Source organism: Lissotriton vulgaris, chromosome 1_1 (genome assembly GCF_964263255.1).
Source record: "Lissotriton vulgaris chromosome 1_1, aLisVul1.2, whole genome shotgun sequence".
NCBI classification, from domain to species: domain Eukaryota; kingdom Metazoa; phylum Chordata; class Amphibia; order Caudata; family Salamandridae; genus Lissotriton; species Lissotriton vulgaris.
In genome coordinates this window covers 1590926532-1590940590 of record NC_141685.1, presented here as the reverse complement: position 1 = coordinate 1590940590, position 14059 = coordinate 1590926532, and the positions used below count along the sequence as shown (strand labels likewise).

The window sequence follows — 14059 nt, the reverse complement described above, 5'->3', positions numbered from 1 at the left end:
ACAAAGGAACTCGGAGTAATTAAAACGATTTCAGATGGGTGGGATTTGTGCCTCCTAGCAAACTGAAGTGTACTTGGAATGACTCTTAGGTGAGGAAGTTGATGAATACCATGAGGGTCTAAAGAGCACAGCGAAAAGAGTCCAGAACACATGAGGAACAATTTAATTGACAGATGCATCAACAATGCAACCTTATTTAGTCAGTAATGCCGCCCTGTCACTTGGTATTCTGGTTTTAGTCAAGTATTTTTAGAATCTTGATGCGTGTAACAAAATATTGGACAACTTTAGAGTCTAAGCTAAAAGGCTTTACTAAGAAATATCTCATAATTGTGATAGGATTATAGGGTGACCACAATAATTTGGTAACCTTCCCTAAGTATACTAGAATATAATAAGAGAATATGCTAAGCAACAAACGGATAAGATAATCTACTAGTACACTTTTCATTCCTCTTGGGACACGGAACACAAGCATTCTGCAAATAATTACTTTCTTTTAGTATTCCTTTGTATTTCTGCATTGGGCTACCTCTGCAGAGGAAAGATGCTTAGCAAACTAGAGCAACAAGTACTTTGGTTGCTTAGCAGAAACCACTGATAGAGCCATGGGAAATTAGAAGGCGTGTAGAAGGAGCAGCAGAGCTGTTGGCTAAATCATGAAGAGCTGGTATTACCATTCAATCCGCATTTATATAGCTTGGCTTATCACCCAGTGAGGTATCCAGGTGCTGGAGGTATGGAGAGCCTAAGCTGAAGAGCCAAGTCTTGAGGAGCTTTCTAAAATTGGTGAGTAAAGGAGAGGTTCGTTGGTGGAGTGGGATGTAATTCCAGGAATTGGAGCCAAGATAGGAGAAGGAATGACCTCCACTGCAGCTTTGTCAGATGTGGGGGATGAGTGCAGGGGAGGTGGATTGAAGTTGTCTGGTCAGCTGGTGGAAGGTCAGACGGTAGTTGATGTTGGAGAGTCCTGCATTGTGCAGGACTTTGTAGGTGTGAGTCAGCAGCTTAAACTGGTATATTTTCTGGACAGGGAGCCATTGGAGGCCTCTGAGGAGGGGGGTGATGCTGATTCATTTGGGGAGAGCGAGGATGAGCCTGGCTTGGGTGTTCTATATGGTCTGTAGTTGTTTGAGGTGATGGGTGGTGGTTCAGGCATAGAGTGCATTTCCGTAGTCCAGTCGGCTGGTGACAAGGGCCTGAGTCACCAATTTCCTTGTGCTGATGGGTACCCACCTGAAAATCTTATAAAGCATGTAGAGGGTGTGGAAGGAGGCTCCTGCATTGTCCTGGCACTCAATGAAGAGATCGCTGTCCAGGAGGATAGTGAGTTTGCTGGAATGGTTGGTAGGGGTAGGTGACGGTCCAAGTTCGGTGGGCCACCAGGTGTCATCCCATGGGGAGGTGTTCCTTATGAAGATGAGCACTTCTAACTGCAAGTTTTCAGTTTTAGGCAGTCGGATCTCATACAGGCGGCAACATTGATCATGGCGTTCTGGAAACTGAACCTGCTGGTGGCGGGGTCTTCCGTGAGAGAGGAGTGTTGTCGGTATATGAAATGAAGTTTAGTCCATGGGTGTGGATGATGTCGGCCAGTGGCATCAGGTAGGCATTGTAGAGGGTGGGGCTGAGGGAATATCCTCGGGGTACACAACAGATGATGCTCTTGGGTTCAGAGATGAAGGGTTGTAGCTGGATTCTATGTGCGTGTGCGGCTATTAGAGCGGAGTCAGTGCTGTGGTTGGAACAAATGCCAGACTGGGAGGCACTGAGTAAGTTGTTTCCTTCCAGGCGATTGGTGAGCTGGCAATTAATGGCTTTCTTCAGGACCTTGATTGGAAAGGGGAGCAGTGAAATGGGGCACTGCTCACTAGGGTCAGCAGGAGATTTATTCAGTAGAGGTTTAACCTCCTTGTACCTCCAGGAATCTGGAAAGGTGGCAGTGGTGATGGATAAGTTGAGGATGTTGGGAAGTGTGCTGCTGATTTCCTTTTGTCCCAGGGTGAAGGTGTGGTGTGGGCAGGGATTTGTCAGTGCTCCATAGTGGATGCAGGCCATGATTGGCATGGTGACTGACGTGGTGAGTGGTGTCCAATCAGTTATGTTACTGTGGGAGTTGTCAGTGTGTGTCAGGAGGTGACAGAGGTAGGTAGGCTGTGGGTCGAGATTGCTGTAGATGTCTGCTATTTTGTTGTGGAAGTGGTCTGCCAGGGAGTCGCAGAGGGCTTGGGAAGGGCGGGTCGTGGTCTAGGCGGCAGACGGGAAGGCACATTTTCTGACGATGCTTAAAAGTTAAATGGGGTTTGCCTTGATGCTGATGGCTAGGGCTTCCTTTTTGGATTCCCTGAGGTGGTGGTGGTATTTGCGGAGGGCAGATTTGAAGTTATTTGTTTTTCTACAGTCACTTTCGAAAATTCACCCCCCAATTTAGATTCTCATAAAGTCTGTAAAATAAATTGTAAACACATATGCAGGAAGCACATATTCATTCCAATAGGTTGAACAATATCCCTACGTGGGTCTTCCTGCACATGTGGGTCATTGTGTTGAATTATATCTGGGTGATACTCTCCTAAGGAACCTCTGTGTTGCTAGTTAGGATTATCTAGTAATGTAGGCGGTAGAGATCAAAACACATAATCCCAAGCACTCAATGTGTTACTTTCTGACACTGAGTGAAAGAGAGATCTCCTCATGAAATCATGAGCCAAAACCACAATATCACTATGGGTTGAATGCTACCAATGTAGGGATAGTCACCGACCCACAGGCAAACCTACCAGTACTCACTGAGGCTGGAGAAGGACATTATCCTACACTCCAGTAGCAAAGATTTCCCCAGCTGTGCTCAAAGCAGCCAGCTCCTCAAAGGTTCAGGAATCTGTCAAATGCGCCAAAAATATACTGGTTATTTCAGGACTTTCAGGAGCAACGTTTTTTTTTAGAGTTTTGAAAATTGGGAAAAGCACCATAAAACTACAGATTCCCACCTCACCACACTTTTTGTTTGCCCAATCTATTTACAGTGGTGGGAAGGCACATTGTTTACACCTCTGAAGCCTCCACTGCTTCCAATGTAATCCTTTGAACTGATGGCCTGCTCACCCAGGGGTTGCCAAGTCATGGTCATGGAGCAACTGCAATTCACTTTCTCCACCAGTGCCTGCCTTATATAGCATGCCATACAAGGGCATGGAAAAATCTGAATGGTCCCCATATACAGGAATACAATTCTCTTCACGTCGGGTCATTAATTTTGTTTAGTGAAAATCCTGTTTTAGGAGTTTCATTTCTCTAAATAAAAGTATTTGCAGAGCAGGTGCTTAAAACGTGGTACCTGCCACAGCAGCTCCCTTCACATCACAGACATTCTCCACTAATCATGCATCAATCGCTAAACAGAGGCCATGTCCAGAGTCTAAAAGTCTTCCATAGTCTTGTGAAAGGCAGGCACAAGAGGAAAATACACCAGCAAGCACCACAGACTCTGTGGCTTTGGGCACCTTTCAACTGTTCATAGGCCAATATTCAACACAATATAATTGATTATTGTCAAGTGAGCTTAGGCTCTACAAGCATAACTCAAGTTAACAATACAGCAATTTTGGAAGACCTACATATGATAGCAGATGATGAGCCCCGATTTTATCCTGTCAATTACATTTGACAGCATCATTGATACAATACTGTATGATAGGCTGGATTAATGGGGCTTTAATGACAGGGCTGACCTGGCTTAATTCATTTGTGGCAGGCAGTTCTCACGCTTTAAGTCTTAGCCCCTACATTTTAAAGTGAAACCCTTAGACTTGAATGAATGAGCGTCCTGTCGCTAGTTGCAAGGAAGCCTAAGACTAAAACAAAGTGTAATAATTACAAAAAAGAAGAAGGAGAAACATCAGAGGAGGGTCTGATTTCTATAAAAAGGTGGGTCTACAGGTAAGCCTTAAAAATAGCCTCTGAGGAAATACTCTGCAGAAGGTTGGAAAGGGAATTCCAAAGCTTTGGGGTCAGGGCAGAAAAAAGCCTGGTCTCCCGCAATTGATTTGTGTACCCTAGGGATGCATAACAAATGTTGCTCAGTAAAGCAAAGATTTCTCAGAGGTTGGTATTTTTTAATCTTGTTTTTGATGTAGGGAGAGCTGTTTGTTGCATAGCCCTAAACATAAATACGAGGGTTTTAAATGTTATTCTTTGGTTCCCAGGTAGCCAATGAAGGGTTCTCAAACTCTTGAGAATTGAGAGGCGAACTGGGATGGTGTGGTGTCAAACAAAGATGGATTTGTTGTTCCTAATCAATGCGTCTTTGCATCCTTTATTAATATTACTGAAATTAGGGAAGATGAGGTGTTTCAATTATGCCTCTGATTCTACATTTATTGTGGAAATTACTTTATCTACCTGGGAAGATGAAAGAAATCTTGGACTCTACCTTCTAGCACTCGACACGCCAGATGTATGTACGTGCTTTTCATTAGGACACTCACAACTTCCTTGAATCCAATAACCACTTGTGTCCCCCACAGACCGAGTAACTGCAGTGGCCGAGCATAACAATATATTTCTGGAGAGATATTCAGACGCTGTTGGACACAGATGTTTTCGGAAATCAGTTTAAACTTGATTTTTGTAGGGAGAACAACTTTTTTGCTTCTAGCTTAATTTTTATTAGATCTTCTTTTGCCTCCACTTTTGGAAAGAGTTACACCCTAGAATCTTCAGCACTCTGTGTTTCATGAAAAGACTGTTCCTGTTTTTAGTGGTCTATTGGCCTTGAAAAGGTGACTTTCAGATTAAGCACGTGTCAGCTGCAAAGTCTTTGTATACTCACAGATGTGACTATTATTATGCCTCATTTGAATACAATATTACCTTTTCATAGAACACTGCTTGTGCGCTGATAATGTATGCTGTTGACCCTATAGATTAACTAGGAAAGTGCATTTCAAAATTCTTTGTAAACAGTATTAATTTGAATCTTCTACAGCTGGCTCTTGGCCGATTCCAATTTCACTAAATCCTAACACAATTATATTACCTTACTGTATGCATGTAATAACAGCTATACATAAGAAAAACAAAAACAGTATTATATTTTTTACCATCTAGTGGGAAGAACATATCAAATAAACCACTTCTTCTTTGCACTTTTTTAAATTGGGAATCCACACATTTTGTGTAATCCTTTATGTTTGAAGGCTTTTCGTCTAGGCCGGTTCTGCAAGCTGTACCTAAAATCAAATACATAAATAGATCAACTATTTCGAGATTGTTCCTTGTAAAAGTTAACATTAGAAAGGCATAAATGATTAGCGGCAACTGTTACTAAGGATTGACATTGGCTTTCCTGAAACAACATGAAATGCAATTTCTGCTGTTGTAAGGTTACTTACTTTTTATTATTTCAACAATCCCCTTGCTTCAGACACACCACTGCTGCAAAATAACCCAGCAGACTGACTTCCAAGATCAAGGTTTTAAAACATAGATTCACTGCGCACAATAACAGATTGACCACTTCATTGCAATAATAAACTGCTGAATATGGATGGGATCAATAACCAAACGTAAAAATATTGCAATAGTTAGACTATAACAATGAATTTGACTGTGATAGATAGATAGAGAGATAGATAGAGAGATAGATAGAGAGATAGATAGATAGAGAGATAGATAGAGAGATAGATAGATAGAGAGATAGATAGATAGAGAGATAGATAGATAGAGAGATAGAGAGATAGATAGATAGATAGATAGATAGATAGATAGAGAGATAGAGAGATAGAGAGATAGAGAGATAGAGAGATAGAGAGATAGATAGATAGATAGATAGATAGATAGATAGATAGAGATAGAGATAGAGATAGAGCTAGAGATAGAGCTAGAGATAGAGATAGAGATAGAGCTAGAGCTAGAGCTAGAGCTAGAGCTAGAGCTAGAGCTAGAGCTAGAGATAGAGATAGAGATAGAGATAGAGATAGAGATAGAGATAGAGATAGAGATAGAGATAGAGATAGAGATAGAGATAGAGATAGAGATAGAGATAGAGATAGAGATAGAGATAGAGATAGAGATAGAGATAGAGATAGAGATAGAGATAGAGATAGAGATAGAGATAGAGATAGATAGAGATAGAGATAGAGATAGATAGAGATAGATAGAGATAGATAGAGATAGATAGAGATAGATAGAGATAGATAGAGATAGATAGAGATAGATAGATAGATAGATAGATAGATAGATAGATAGATAGATAGATAGATAGATAGATAGATAGATAGATAGATAGATCATTCCACTAAATGGATCTCCCTCACCACCACCTCAACTTTCGCATCAGCTTCTTTGCTCGGGCCATAAGGTGGTTCCAAACGAATAAGTCTTGGGTGTGCTCGGTCCCTTGTCTTTTCTATTCTTGTAAAAAGTCCAAGCAAAAATAAAAGTTTAGCCTCATTTAAAGAGTGCGAGCAACTCACCGACTCGTCAGGTCGTCAAAGGATGCCGCCTCCCTTACCAAAGTAGGTAAGGGATTTGCAGAGTATCCCCAGAGTTTGATGCACTCATTCAGCAACGTTCTTTTTGTTTTCAAAACACAAACTCCAAAAGCTTCAAGAAGCAATCTCCCAAAAAGGGAGTTTCTTTATTCAAAACGCACAAAAATTACCTTGGCATGCATGAGTTTTTTTCCCAGCACATTGGTGTCATTTTGAGTTTTCTCTACCCAAGACGGTTATGTCTTGCAGGGCCATCCAGGGCAGGGAAAATGAGCGACAGACAAGATGGCTGTCACTATGACATGACAGCCCTGTGCCACACAGGCCATCAGGTCAGTCGTTTCCGACAGCGGATGCAGCTCAAAGTACACATAGAAAGTTGTTATTGAACACTTTGGCAGGCTAAGACGTCTGGAAACTCAAACAACCAGCAAGTAAAGGTGATGAGAACCAGAAACGCATGTGTTTCAGGTCACCAGTTTCCCATCACTGGAGGTCAGGTAATAACAAATCACTTCTGTTTAAGTATCAAACTGGAAAAGGTCTCATAACAAGCATTTGCAATGCAATTGGTTTCGCATTTTTGAAACTTTAACCTATTGGCATTGTAAATGACAATGCCTTTTATTTATGTGCACTTTGTACTTAGAGTCGTAGGTTGCAGGTTTTCAAAACACAAAAAAGGGCATTGACATTTAGAATGCCAATAGCTCGAAATCTCGCAAATGCGAGACATATTGCATTGGAAATGCTTGTTTTGTTTGGAAATCTTTCTGCTGGTATCAGTGTGTGCGACTCGGGGAGAGGGCCAAGAAAGCCACTGGGACAATGTTGTGCAGTATACAAGATAAATTGCAATAAAAAGTAACTGGATCTCCAACGTGCACCACGATGCATAAAAATGCAAACTCATTTTGTACTTTCATAAAAAAAAGGAAACACTTTAAACATGCAAAACCCATTGATCCTCTTTAAAAACAACAATTAAACCACAAGATATTAACAGTTCATGAACTTTGAATTACATAACAGCCTTCATTGTTTTTTCGAGCACGGGCTTGAACAAATCTTTACTTGTAAGACAACCAGTAATGTGCCAACTCTGCCAAACGAGGATAAAATGTTATGAAGGAATGGAGGGGGCCTTTATTAGGGGCTGTTCGACTAGAGAGGGGTAGAGGTCCTGAAATGAGACCGGTGGGCAGGGGCAGGCGAAGGCTACGAGGATATTGGACAGGAAAATGTCATTGTATGAGCGAAGCACGGTGGGGTGCGACAATGGAGGGTGAAACCTAGACTGAGTTTGTAAATTCAAAACTGAAGGCAAGAACTAGTTTAGGAAATATCAAATTTGTTTAATTCGCTTTTATGTAATTATGTGAAATTTTGACAAAATTCAGCACAATTTCATGTAATACCAAGCTCCCATTTTGCGGTACATTTTAACGTGAAATTAAATGGACTTGAGGACACGTTTGGCGTTAAAGATAATATCGCTAAAAAGCACCTCAAGCAGATGTTTTCTAATTGTTTGTGATGTTCCCATACACTACTGGGCATAATTATACAATAAAAGTTGAGCAAAATTACACATTATTATTCCTGCGTAACAGAATGTTTAACCCCCGCCTGAAGTATGTGGAATTGACAAAGGAACACATCCCGATGACCAAATCTCAAGCAGAACATCTTCATCAGGCTAGGCATTTAAGCAAACATCCCTGCATTCTGGGACTTGTAGTTTTGGATTTAACGTGGAATTTTTCGTGCTGTAAGCTTAAGACTTCAAAGAGCTGAAAAATGTCAGCAATGACTGCATGATCATTAGGACTCCTATCAGTGGCATATGACAAGGGGCGGCCGTGCAAACAGGCTGGGCTACGGTTGGTGACATGGTCCTCTCTCCCCGCTAAGAGCCGGCAAAAGGATATAGTCTGCTCTGGGTACAGAGTGACAACTGAGGTGCTGGAGGGTGGAACAACAGATCAGCCTCATCTTGTTTCCGGAACACCTGACCCTGAGATCACCTACTGGCCAGGGGAGAGGGCGGACAATTCTAGAGAGTTTGGTGCCGGGCCCAGATTATCCGACATACTGTCCCCTCCTGAGGAAGTAAATACGAATAATGCTGTGAAGATCCTCAGCTGGAACATTGCAGGGATCTCTAAGAAACTTGATGTCCCTGATTGGATCTTATTCATCGAGTCCTTTGGGATATGCATTTTCCAAGAGACATGGAGTGTGGAACCTCGCCACAAGGTCGGATATTCTACATTTTATGTACCAGCAACCCCTGCCCATCTGGGAAAGGGCCGCCCCACTGGAGGCCTCCTCATTTGGATTAGTATCTCCCGGGGCTGCCATATCAGGCATTTAGTATCCACTTCACCCGATCTACTTAGACTGTCTGTTAGGGGCCCTCGGAGAGGACGGTCCTTGGAGATATTTAACATCCACGCTAGAGGCACAAAAGGCGGTTCCCAATCCCCAACTATCTCTACGCTCGAAGAGGAACTTAGTAAGTGCAACAAAAGCCCTTATGTTCTGGTTGTGGGGGACTTTATCTGCACCTTTGAGCCCCTTGCGGCTGAGGACATCTTGGGCATTTCCGAAGAGGATGCAAGAAGGGGTATTCATGCCCTGACCATCCCGCCCATTAAGAGATGGTCCCAGAGGTCCATACAGTTGAACACCGTAACCCTGGAATTTGGCTTAAGGGCAGTGAATGGTGGCACGCCATTGTATCCTTTAGATGCCCACACATTCAACAGGGTAGATCACTCCTCAAGGATAGATTACCATCCTACTTGATTTTAGGCTATGGAGTTACTTACGTGATATGGAAGTCTTGCCTACGGCAGACAGCGACCAAAATCCGCTATCATTAAGTTTAGATTCCTTGTGGCCGCCCTTAGACGCCATACCTGAACCATCACTAAAAACAACATCAGAAATGTGTCTATCTAAAGGAGGGAGGTGCCTTAACTGGCGCATGGTTTCCCTGGATGAGGGAAAGACACAGAATATAGGGGCCACGATGGCAGCAGCCCTGATCAAGCTGGACACCCTTAACCTGGATCCTCGAGAGGTTCTTGGGCTTTTTTGTAACACGACCAAAGCCTTGGGAAACCTATTTATTAAACTGAAGGGCACCTTAGGATGGTTTTCCAAAAAGTGCCTCAAGATGAAAACAGCTCTGGTGAAGGTTGTTAAATTGAAAGACCAAGAACTAATCCAGGCTGCCAGGAAGGATTATAGGCTTTCTATTAATGAGGCTAAGAGGGACTGGGATGGCAAATTCTGGTGTGACCTAAAGGTGGCCAGCGCGGGAGGGACTCCGGTGGCTTCTGGAACTTAATAAGGATTAGGAACAGGCCTGATAGTAGCCTCATTACGTGTAATATCACTGGGCAAATGTGGTTTGATCATTTCTCCCTCCTCTTCTACTAATATAGTTGATGGGCCAGGGTTGCTTAAGCCACCCTTTTCGGGTACCTCTGGGGAGAGCATGGACCCCCTCTTTACAGCTAGGGAGGTGGAAGATGTGATCAAATCTCTAGTGCCCTATAAAGCAGCTGCCCGATGGGATACCAGGGGACTTGCTTCGCCTTAATCCCAAAGAATGGGGCAGGCTTATCTCGTCCTTACTTAATGCTAACCTCTATGATATGGCAAGTCCAGATTCCTGGAAAGGGGCTGAGGTCGTCCCAATTTTTAAAAAGGGCTGTCGGGACGACCCAGCAAACTATCGCCCCATAAGCCTCAGATTCATCACAGAAGGTTGCCGGGAAGGTAATCCTAGGGAGAGTGATCCAATGGGAAGCTGAGAACAATATCCTCTCCGAGTTCCAAGCAGGCTTTAGGTCAGGTACGGGCACCATTGAGCAGGTCTTTAGACTAATGCTCATTTATTGGAAGGTGGTACTTTTAGGCAAAGGCAGTCTTTATCTCGCTTTTATCGATTTAAGGACTGCCTTTGACCTGGTGCCACGAGACCGCTTATGGGGGTACTCGCTAGGGATTCCGGATTACATCTTGTCCCTACTGATGAAGCTGCATATGAGGAACTTTGCCCAGGTGAGGTGGGGCACTCAGGGCCAAAAGACCGCCAAAATTACGGTGAATAGGGGAGTCCGCCAGGGATGTGTTCTTGCCCCCACTCTGTTCTCATTGTACGTGAACGGAGTGGTGGAGCATCTTCTGAACAAACCATCTGATGCTTCGTCTCTGGCGGGCAAGAAAATACCAACCCTCCTATTCGCCGATGAGTCCCTCCTCATCTCAAAGTCACCTATGGGCCTACAGATCCTCTTAGATATCTTTCAGACCTTTTGTTCCAATAGGGGGCTAAAAATCAATACCGATAAAACAAAGTACTTGGTATTGAATCCGCCGAGGAAGCTTGGCCGTCCCCCAGTACTGAATTGTGTGCCCCTGGAAAGAGTCAAGGAATTTGATTATTTGGGTATTCGCCTGTCTGACTTCATGCAGTGGAGTTCCCATCTCCAGAAACTGTTGTTAGGCCACAAAAGGGTCGTTGGGGCACTTCTCAAAGAGCAGCGCTCGTCCTCATTTAAACCTATTGCCCCTGTGCTGGATATCTATAAAGCGAGAGGAGTAAGTGCAGCATTCTATGGGGCAGAGTTCTGGGGTGCAAATAAGATCGATCACCTTTCGAGATGAGAGAACAGATTTCTGAAGGATTTGATGTCCCTCCCTCAGACCCGGCCCGTCTCCGACTGCTACTACTTTGGGCCCGCCTGTGGAGGGTTCCTCAACTTACTAGCTACGCAGAAGGGCTGTCAGAAATATTGTCGATGCCGGGCTGGTCTAAAATCGGGTGGCTTAGTAATGTTAAATCCCTGCTTGAAGACATGGGACTTGGGGACGCATGGACATCTAGAAGTGCCCCCCCGAAAGCTGCCCTCAAGACCACTTATTGGCAGTGGGTAGCTAACAATCTAAATTCCAATTCCAAGGAATGTAGAACAACAATGGAGTTCCTCAAGATCAAGTATTTGCCTCAATACGAACCCTACTTGGACTTGATTTCAAAGCCTCTCGATAGAGCCTTGTATTGGAGATTCAGGGTGGGCCTGTTCCCCCTGAGAGAATTGTCGGCCCGTTGGAAAATCCCGGGGCAAACTGTTCCTTTTTGCATATTTTGTACATCTAGTGTGGAGACTGTTGCCCACTTTTTATTTGAATGCCCGGCCTATAAATCCCCGAGATCTAGGTGACTAAAACCACTATGCAGGAGGCTGGCCACCAGACACCATATAGTCGCTCTGCGAATTTTAATGTCGGATACCTGCCCGTTGTTTGTATGTGGCACGGCTAAATACTTAGGCTGGGCCTGGTCAATTAGACTTAAACGGCTAAAAATTATTGTTTAATTGTGGTCATGTATTAGGACCATTTTATCTAATTTATTGGAAATATTTTATCTTAACTGTTTAGCCAATGGTTTTAATGTTCTGGTTTTTTGCTTGTTGTCCTTGTAATGCTTTTAAGAAATTTCTTTTATCGAAATAAAGCTAATTGACTGACTGACTGCATGTGTTGCACATAATATCTGATCACTAAATAGCAAGGGTATGGACTGAACACAACAGTATGTAAGAAGGGAACACGGCTGCTCCGTGAGAAGAAGACGGAAGGGTATTCCTTACCTAGGAGAAAGAGGAGGGTGCACGTCATTAGCAAGGTCCTCTGCAGCTTCATAGTTCGTCACTCTTGGAGGTCTGCGCGAAGGGCTCGGGATGTTCTGGGCGAATCTCTGCAGCTTCTGTGCCTGCTCTGGGGTACGCAACCGATAACACGGAAGCAGGGAGAACTGAGCTGTGGGGGAGGAGGCTACTATGTTTTTACAAGAAAATAGAAAATAAGCATTGGCAATGCACTGGGACTTACCTTTACGCGAGACCTATTGCATTGCAAACTGAGTGCGTGCATGCAACAAGGCACAAAGGGGTAGAGGGGGGCCGGTGCGAGTAGGCATCGGGCTGCGGGAGGAGGGGGGGCAAGGGAGAAAAGTAGTCTGTCCAGCCATGGAAGGACACACATAACGACATGGTCGTCATAAGGAGGGACGTAGAAGCCTACAACCAATAGGAAGGCAGCACTTGAAACAAACCAATGAGAAAACATGGCCAGAAAGTGGGCGGAGCTTTCACAAAGCTTCCAGCTATACCGAATACTGCATGGCTCGCAAAGAGCACAGCGCATGCTAGGTGAGACCTAAAAAGGACATACATTTGTAATACCCCATTAAAATCATCATTAACTCTATTTTGAGGCAACCTGATACTGCCAGAGAGGTCCTGCATGAGTCAACATGGATGCATGAGAGGAGATCTCTCTTGCAATCAGTGTCAGAAAGTAACACATTGAGTGCAAGGATTATGTGTTTTTGATCTCTACCTGCTACATTACTAGCTAATCCTAACACAGAGGTTCCTTAGGTGAATATCATCCAGATATAATTCAACACAACACAAATTATATTGTTAAACCTATTGGAATGATTATGTGCTTCCTCGATATGAGTTTACAATTTGTTTTATGAAGATGGTAATCCTGCTATGCATGTCCTAAGCAGGGGATGAAGATATAATTCTAAGAAACCTCATGCAGAATACATGAGGCTAGTTTTTAAAGAAAACTACACAACATTAATATGGCACGTAACTTGGTAAAAGGTCGGCACCAGCACCAGTATGTAGGGCATTGTAGGACAAATGAGGTAAAAGTTTGTGCAGCTACCTATGCCTATAGTGGGGTACATTGAGGCTCATAACAGTTTTGAACAGAAGAACATTTATTTTAAACTCCAGGATGTTTATGTAGAGATCTCTATCCTCAGTCTTTTGCACCTGCTTCTCCACGCTGCTGAAAGAGATCAATGTCTCGGAAGCTGTTGAGCCCATTTCAAGATGTCTGGCTAAATTTTTACAGAGGAACTTTGTTTACACCTACCATTGTGAGTTGCAACTAAAACATCCTCCTGTCTGGGAGAAAACGTCCTGCACAAGGTGTCAGCAACCATTCAATGATTGATCAGGAGCTTAGCACAAGTGAAACATTGGATGCAACAATCGAGGATAGAGAGCGCAGTTCCACACAAAGCCCATGCGCTTTTAGCTTTCTTACAAAGTAAGCAATCAAAAGTATAATAGTGCAGCAGAGACAACTACCTCCTTTTTTGTGGATTATGCAGGCAGAGGGGATGCTATGTAGTTATATTAATGAACAACCAAAAGACATTCAGGTGAAATTGAAAGCATAACATCATTACATCTCCTTCGCAGGGTAAGGAAATAGATCAAAACTGATTCATTGTCACAGAAGAAAGAAAAACATACCGAAGAAAAGAAACTTGGAAGAATAGACCGAAGATGGGCATTGTGTGGCATGATCTAGGACTCAAACTCACCCACCTACCACTTCAGGGTTGATCAAATGGTATATGACATGACATGGGGAGACGCTGCAAAAGCCTAAACGTCCGGAGCCTTACCTGTCAGCGCCTGTGACCAGAGAGCGCACGGAGACCCACACACCGC

General features: G+C 43.5%; 1 protein-coding gene across 1 annotated transcript in view; it reads right to left on the bottom strand.

The window, feature by feature from the left end:
* LOC147750852 (protein NEDD1-like) overlaps positions 1-14059 on the bottom strand; it is a 590100-nt gene that overhangs the window by 225092 nt on the left and 350949 nt on the right. Inside the window, exon 12 of the mRNA XM_086937113.1 lies at positions 5103-5231. Coding sequence (XP_086793239.1) covers positions 5103-5231 — 129 coding nt within the window. The remainder of the gene's footprint in view (positions 1-5102; positions 5232-14059) is intronic.